We start from the raw sequence: 8782 nt of genomic DNA on the forward strand, positions 1-8782 counted from the left end.
CGTTCATAAATTAAATGAAGAAATTTTGGATATACTCCATAGAGATTTTCACAACTATTTGAGTGATGATTCCATCGATTCATCAGATGATGACAAAAAGGAAAATTTTCCCACTGAATTTCTTAATAGTATTATTCCTTCAGGAATGCTGTGCCATAAATTAAAACTGAAAGTGGGTGCAATCATCATGCTGAGAAATCTTAATGGGGTCTTTGTAATGGTACTAGATTTATTATCAAAAGATTGCGACCTAAGATAATCGAAGCTGAAGTATTAACAAGATCTGTGGAAGGAGGGGTTGTTCTGATTCCAAGAATTGATTTGTCGCCATATGACACCGGCCTCCCATTTAAATTAATTCGAAGACAGTTTCCGTGATGCCAGCATCTAATTGCAGAACTTTTTCATTAATAAATGCCTATTAATAAATCACCAGGACAAACTATAAACAGAGTAGGAATATTCCTACTTGAACCCGTTTTCAGACATGGTCAGTTGTATGTTGCTTTCTCTCAATTTCGAAGAGCATTTGACATTAAAGTTGTAAATACTTCATCACAAGAGAAATTTTAGTCAAGCACTCTGAAAGTGTTTTTACTCTTAATGTGGTATACAGGAAGATATTAGAATAAATTTAATCAATTTAACAGTCATTGTTTTTATCAATGTTTTTATATGATGTCTTCGTTGTTATATCATGTTGTTATGCTTATTAATCAACTTATATATTATTTTCATATACATTTTACTAATTTTCTTTCATCTCTGAAACTTCTATTATACAGAAAGGGCAAATAGCGATATTAAAATATTTCTTCTAATTAATTTCCTTTCAATGTGCATGAATCGGTACACCGGGCCACAATAAAAAGTAATGATGTATTAATACATGCTACAACATGGATGAATCTTGAAAACATCGTGCTAAATAAAAAAAAAAGACAGACACAAAAGGCCACATGTTGTATGATTCCATTCACATGAAATGTCCAGAATAGGTAAATCCAGAGAGACAGAAAGCATATTAGTGGTTAATGGAGGCAGAGGGGGTAGGGAAATAGAGAGTGACAGCCAATTAGTACATGGTTTGGGGTGATAAAAATGTTCTCGAATTAGGCAATAGTGATGTTCACACAACTGTGTAAAATACTAACAACCACTGAATTGCATACCTTTAAAAAATATGTTTTTATTGATTTTAGAGGGAGATGAAAGGAGAAGAAGAGAGAGAAACATCAATCAGCTGCCTGCATACAACTGACTAATAAACTATAAATCTAAATAGATATTGAATCTATTATCATGCTCCTCCCTTCCAATTTTCTATATCTGAGTATCTCTGTCGGGTATTTTTTATAGCTGGCAGGAGGACATCCCCCAAGGGGTCCTTGGCGCTATCGGGGAGGCAGGAGAGGCTCCCGCCACCCCCACTGCACTTGCCAGCCGTGAACCCAGCTCAGGGCTTCTGGCTGAGCAGCACTCTCCCTGTGGGAGCACACTGACCACCATGCTGATTGAACTCAGATATGGCTGCCAGCCAGCTCTGTGATGGGGGATGTCCTAGCACAGGAACAATGACCCCTATGAGCATCTCCGTTGGAAAAAAGCCACCCCTGAGTTCCTGCCCCGATGCCAGAAGGCCTATGCTGTCAGTCGGACATCCTTAGCGCTGCCGTGGAGGCAGGAGAGGCTCCCGCCACCCCCACTGCACTTGCCAGCCGTGAACCCAGCTCAGGGCTTCTGGCTGAGCAGCACTCTCCCTGTGGGAGCACACTGACCACCATGCTGATTGAACTCAGATATGGCTGCCAGCCAGCTCTGTGATGGGGGATGTCCTAGCACAGGAACAATGACCCCTATGAGCATCTCCGTTGGAAAAAAGCCACCCCTGAGTTCCTGCCCCGATGCCAGACAGTCTAATTCCTCCCCATATGTGTCTGGGCCCCCAAAAGCAGCCTGGCGCTTTGGCTCAGAGAGATCAAGTCCGAGTAAGTTCATGTGCTGGCCCTTTAACAGGAACACCTGGGTCTCCAGCAGCCTCCATGTCACTCAGCCACAATCCCCACTGGTTTTTACAGCCCAAAATTATGGACTCTTCTCTTCCCAGCTCTGAAACCCTAGCCTGGGGGTCTGGCGTGCGGCTGGGATCACCTGCTTCTCACAGGCAGCCTCCACAGAGACTATCTCCCTCCCGATTAAAAAACAGCACACGTGGATGTCAGACCAGCCCATTCCGCACCTCCGCCCAGCTACCAGTCTCAATGTGCTTTCTTCTTTACTTCTCCAGCTTTCAGGCAGTTCTGAATGATGGTTGTTCTGTATTTTAGTTGTAATTCTGATGTGGTTGTGGGAGGCGGCGCGTACTGGCATTTAACTATGCTGCCATCTTGGTTCTCTCTTATTTTTTCTTATATACCTAAGATACTAATAAGTTTTTCTAAATGGTCTATCAATATAACATTATATGTATACTACCATAAATAAAAAGAAGCTTTTTCTGAACTCTTTACCAGTCTTTCATACAGTGTGGCAAATAATGATTTAGAAGTAGCTTTTTCTTTTTTGTCTATACGTCAAGAAAAGGCTTTATTCTTTTAGCCACAGAAGTATTACAAAAGACTGCCAAAGAAAAATCATTAGACAAAATCAGAATTAAAGCACTCAAAAGACAAGGATAATGTTTACAAACAATTAATTAAAACTCAGATTAAAATCCCAGAAGAAAATGAATTTTACAATGATAATTCTCAAGTAAATTGCAATAGTGTTCTAATCAATCTCTGCTTCCAGCCCTGTTCCTGTCAAAGAATTTGCTGTACTGTAGCCAAATATGTACATAGCACTATCTTTCTTAAAACTATTCAATGGCTTCTCAAAACATTCTATATACTAAAAGCCCAGCGACCACAACGGCAGAACGACCGCTCGACCAGTCACTATGAGATGCACTGACCACCTCTTGGTTTCTCCCCCCAGCCAGCAGGCTCCAATCGCTGGATGGCAAACAGGAATCCGGAGTGGGTGGCAGTGGGGGGGCGGGACTGGCGAGTGGGCGGGACTGGCGAGTGGGCGGAATGGCCAACCTCTTGGTCCCTTCCCTTGGCCCGCAGGCTCCGATCGCTGGATGGCAAATGGGGAACCAGGGTGGCACCAGGCCAAGGCCCCCGCCCCACCGGTCGCCCCACACACAAGAGGCCAACCTGTGGTGGGGGTGGGGCTGGTGAGCGGGTGGGAATGGCCGGCCTCTCAGTCCCTCCCCGCCGGCCGTCAGGCTCCCATCGCCCAATGGCAAACTAGGAACCCAGGTGAATGGTGGCAGGGGGCAAGACCGGCTGCCGGCAGCTGGGGAAGATGGCCCTGATCACAGGTTAGGCCTAGGAACTGTACCCGCACACGATTTTGTGCACCGGGCCTCTAGTTCATTAATAAAGTCCAAACTCTTTATAATGTCCTAAAAGACCCTTTATCTCCAATTCTTGTGTACTTTTCAGATGCAACTTTTAAACTTTCCCCCTCAATTCACTGTTCTAGTCACATTGCAATCTCACATTTATATCATGCATTTTTTTAACCCGAAGTCCAAATCTCTACTAAATCATGTGCATTCTCAACTCAAGTTTTTGACACAACTAAATTACCACTTTATCTGTATTACCCCCATCTAACTAGAAGCTTTCTTGAGGTCTGGGGCTGTGACAGGGGGAAGAATTGTTCTTTTTTGGTTGGTATTTTTGGTTTTCCATTGTAAACACATGCTTGTCACATAATAAAAACTCAATACATCACGTTTGATAAACAAATGAGCAATATATTACCAGGATCATCTAAAAAGAGTATGAGAAGAGGAGGGGAGGGGACAGGGGAAGAGAAGAGGGAAAGGAAGGGTGACGGGAGGGGAGGAAACATACTGACTATATTGACTACAGGAGCCACTAAACGTATATTGCACAAGCTTTTTACCTACTATAATAAATGTAAAGTTCTTGTTTTAGCTCAAAGGACCATATTATTAATGTTCTTCTGAATTTCAAAGTGGTTAAAATAAAAATGGTGATAATTTAAAGAACGTTAATATAGGAACCCCCCCCCCCAAAAAAAAAGACTTGTGGAATAATCTAATTTGTACTTACTCAAATCATCCGATGTGTCTTCAATTCCTGATGCACTATCATCAGAATCACCAGTATTATCTGTAGATGTTTGTTGCTTCTGAGATCGTGGTGAGTTTTCTGGAGCAGATTTTTCTCCCTCTACATCAATATTCACCTTGTCAAGAGAAGTACAAGAGCTTGGACTTTTTTTTCCAATTTGCTGTAATTCTGTCTGCCTTATGTTTTCTTTCAACACTGAGCTGGGCACCTTCTCTGCTTCTGCTGGTGAGCTTGGAACTTTTTCTGATTTCATCTGAGAACTAGGTGCTTTTTCTTTCTTCTGTGAACTAAGTGCCTTTTCTGCTATTGCTGCCTGTGAACTGGGTGCCTTTTCTGTTTTCACTGGTGAATTAGGTGACTTTGTCAATTTTTCTGCTTTTGCCTGTAAACTGGATGCTTTTTCTACTTTTGCCTGTGAAACAGGTACCTTTTCAGTTCTCACAGGTGAATTAGGTGACTTTTTGGCTTTGCAATGACTTTGATCTCGAAGGACTAACCCCAAATCTTTGGGGCCTGGAATATTGGCAACATTTACTTTACATGATTTAACTTCTGTTTTTTCTATACAAATATCATTTTGCTTATTTTTTTTACTACTATTCCTATTTGGGGAGCTGATCCCAATTTCTTTTATGGATTTATCATTTCTAGCTTTCAAAGTTTGATTAGTTATAACTTTAACTGTTTTGCTTTCTTCAGAAAGAGCCCAAGCATTCTTCTTTGGTTCATGATTTTCATTTTTAGAGGTCTTAGACTCTTCCATTATTTGAAAAGCTGCTTCTTTCCAATTGTGATATTGTAAAATAGCAGATCTCCAGTAGTTTGAATTGCTTCAAATCCAGTTTAGGCAAGCAACCAATCTATTGAATTAAAAACAAACAAATAAACAAACAAACCAAAAAAAACCTGTTTTTTAAAAGCCAAAGTCACTTTTTAAAATTTGATGAGACATTAAAAAAACTTTTAAAATTTGTTCTCAAACTGAAATAATAGTAAAAAAAATGTTTAGGCTCTGAAAATTACACGAGAAAGAATTAAAGCCCACTGAGTAAATAATAGCCAAATGCTCGTTAAGGAGGTTCTAATGTAATTATGGCAGTAAGTCTCAAAACAATGGAATTTTAGAAGTAAAACATATTACTCAATACGAATTTCAACTAACAGGAAAATGATTGTGATGTACCACAGTTAGTATAAAAGAAAATGAAACAAAGAAAATACAAGAATTCCAATCTATATGCAACATAGGAAATCTATACTAATAAAAGGGTAATATGCTAATTAGACTGGACATCTTCCGGGTGACCTTCCAGACATCCTTCCGGACAAAGCCACGGTGGCGGGGCCGAGGCAGAGGCAGTTAGGGGCGATCAGGCCGGCAGGAGAGAGCTGTTAGGGGGATAAGGCTGACAGGGGAGAACAGTTAGGGGCATCAGGCTGGCAGGGGAGAGCAGTTAGGAGGATCAAGCTGGCAAGGGAGAGCAGTTAGGGTGATCAGGCAGGCAGGGGAGAGCAGTTAGGGTTATCAGGCAGGCAGGCAGGCAGAGGCGGTTAGGTGTGATCAGGCAGGAAGGCAGAGTAGTTAGGGGTATCAGGGAGGCAGGCAGGTGAGCGGTTAGGAGCCAGCAGTCCCAGATTGTAAGAGGGATGTCCGACTGCCGGTTCAGGCCTGATCCCGCAGGCATCGGGCCTAAACCAGCAGCTGGACATCCCTCAAGAGATCCCGGATTGGATAGGGTGCCAGCCGGACTGTGGCCCCGCCCCGTGCACAAATTTCGTGCACCGGGTCTCTAGTCAGTTTATAAAGCCTAAGTGGTAAGATCTTGTCCACATGTCTTTTCTACTAAACGCTACATATTTATATCACTAACCTTCTAACTTGACTCTCTAAACATGGAGATACAATTCAAGATATTTTCTCCACCTCCAAAGTATAAAGGACTTTAAATTCTTCGAGGTAAAAAAAAATTTAAAAACCTATATAAACCCAGAGTTAAAAAGTGACAGTAAAATTTTGTATATTATAATGATGGGTACATGTCAGTATACATTTGTCAAAATGCATAGAATATATTCTACTAAAAGTGAGACCCAAACTATAGACTTTGGGTAATAATTATGTGTTAATGTATGTTCCTGTCTGTAACAAATGTACTACTCTGCTGCAGGGATGTTGACAGTGGGGAAGCTATATTTTGGGGAGAAAGAGAGTATTATAGGTACTCTGTACTTTCTGTTCAGTTTTACTATGAAACAAAAACTGCTCTAAAAAATGTTTTTACAAAAAGATGATGGTAAGAACACTAATATCAGAGCTCTGTATTTTGTTCTAAAATATAATAGAAACAATTTTGCATTTACCAGAGAATACAAACTATAAACAAATTAAAAGACTGCATTTTGTTAAAATATTCCAATATTAGAACTATTTTGTATGCTATATCATATGGAAATCGGGATTTTTGCTGTTCACTTTGCCCTTTATGCCTTAAATTCAGACCTATGCCTCTAAACAAAGATTAATAACATAAGGAAAAATTAGAGTCAGCAAAAACAAACAGCATGTGTAGCACTTTTGATTTTACTTGGTTAATTTATTAAATTACATATTTGGGCAATAGAATACCTCTAATAATATAAGTATACATCATATAAACACAAAAATATTACCTAAAATAAAAAGCTCAGAACATAGTTTGTTTACTCCCAATTACCTATATTTATGCCACAGCATATTTCAAAAATAAATAAATAGAAAATAAACTTAACCAGTTGTCTCCACTGAAACATCTTATTCGACTTGGACCCAATTTTTATAATTCCTATTTGTAATACAGTTCTCTACATTCTCTGTCATAATCTGTCTAGATTATCATCCTTTTTTTAAAAAAAAAAAAAGCTTGTTTTTCTAAATTATTTTATAAAGTAATATTTCAAAATATGACAATTAAAATTTAAGCCAAAACCATACTAGATTTCACCATTACTTTTTTGTTAAACTAACATTATTTTCCGATAAAAAGCTATAGCACTTTTATACAATAAATACCCTGGGTTTTGGACATTTGAATTTATTTAATTAATGCATTTTCTTTCATTATTTTTTAGATTTTTATTTACTGATTTTTAGAGACAGAGGGAGGAAGGGAGAGAGGTGGAGGGGGAGAGTGAAAGAGAAAGAAACGTAGATTTGTTATTCCACCTATTTATGCAATCATTGGTTGATTTTTTTATATTCCCCAAGGAGAGACCAAAACTGCAATCTTGGTATTATCAGGAGGAAACTCTAACCAACTGAGCAACCCTGCCAGGGCTCTTTCATTATTTTTGGTAAGCTGTTTTACTGTTAAACAGTTGTCAAATATTTGATTATGCCTAAATTCTTATAGAAACTGCTTCAGGTTCCTAATTTTAAAAATAAAAATGGGTACTATTTCTAAAAGATTAGTTTTACCTAATACAATAATTGAAATATTTTAAATTGTCTAATACTATTCTACAATAAAGACTCTTTAATAATTTTGTAGCCGTCATCTTACTGACAAAGACAGTAAATAACAAAGATTTGCTACAGCAACACTGATCCACAATTCTGTTTAATAAATCTTTATGGACACACTATTCCTCCACTCAATTAAAACAACTCTACAGCCGAAACCGGTTTGGCTCAGTGGATGGAGCGTCGGCCTGCGGACTGAGGGGTCCCGGGTTCGATTCCGGTCGAGGGCGTGTGCCTGGGTTGCGGGCACACCCCCAGTGGAGATGTGCAGGAGGCAGCTGATCGATGTTTCTCTCTCATTGATGTTTCTAGCTCTCTATTTCTCTCCCTTCCTCTCTGTAAAAAATCAATAAAATGTATTAAAAAAATCTACATATTAAGATTGCATATATAAATAAAAGCTACAAAGCTTTTTAAAAATCAATATATACTTAATTAATATAAGTATGTAAACGCTAGTGGGGAATTCAAGATTCAGAAATTGCCAGGTTTCACTTTAAGGGAAAGACAAAGAACATCCAGGTCAACCGAAAAAGTTTGAAGACCAACAATTACAAGCATTATTGGATGAAGATGCATGTCAAACTCAGAAACAACTTGCAGAAAGATTAAACGTTGCTCAGCAAACAATTTCCGATCATTTAAAGAATGGGAAAGATTTTAAAGGAAGGAAAATGGGTGCCACATCAACTGAATGAAAGACAAATGGAAAACTGAAAAGTCATCAGTAAAATGTGGCTTCAATGGCACGAAAGAGTCTTTTTGGCATCGAATTGTGACTGGTGATGAAAAGGGGGTTTATTTTGAGAATCCCAAACGCACAAAATCATGGGTTGATCCAGGTCAACCATCAACATCGACTGCAAGGCCAAATCGCTTTGGAAAGAAGACAATGCTCTGCGTTTGGTGGGATCAGGAAGGTGTGGTGTGTTATGAGCTTCTAAAACCAGGTGAGACCGTTAATTTTGATTACGAAAAGACCAGAATGGGCCAGAAGACACAGCAAAGTACTTTTGCTTCATGATGACGCACCATCACACACTTTAAAACCAGTTAAAGACACGTGAAAAGATCTTGCCTGGGAAGTGTTAACCCACCCGCCCTGTTCACCAGACCGTGCTCCCTCAGATTA

At 39.4% G+C, this 8782-nt stretch overlaps 1 protein-coding gene across 7 annotated transcripts in view; it reads right to left on the minus strand.

Moving 5' to 3' along the window:
- Positions 1 to 5020, minus strand: part of ZCCHC11 (zinc finger, CCHC domain containing 11) — an 84764-nt gene extending 79744 nt beyond the window's left edge. For all 7 annotated transcript variants that reach the window (XM_015566945.1, XM_006768324.2, XM_006768322.2 and 4 more), the window contains exon 1: positions 4131 to 5020. In XM_015566945.1, coding sequence (XP_015422431.1) covers positions 4131 to 4914 — 784 coding nt within the window. In that variant the 5' untranslated portion in view covers positions 4915 to 5020. The remainder of the gene's footprint in view (positions 1 to 4130) is intronic.
- Positions 5021 to 8782: the final 3762 nt, after the last annotated feature.

This window comes from Myotis davidii, unplaced genomic scaffold (genome assembly GCF_000327345.1).
Source record: "Myotis davidii unplaced genomic scaffold, ASM32734v1 scaffold79, whole genome shotgun sequence".
Classification (NCBI taxonomy): Eukaryota; Metazoa; Chordata; class Mammalia; order Chiroptera; family Vespertilionidae; genus Myotis; species Myotis davidii.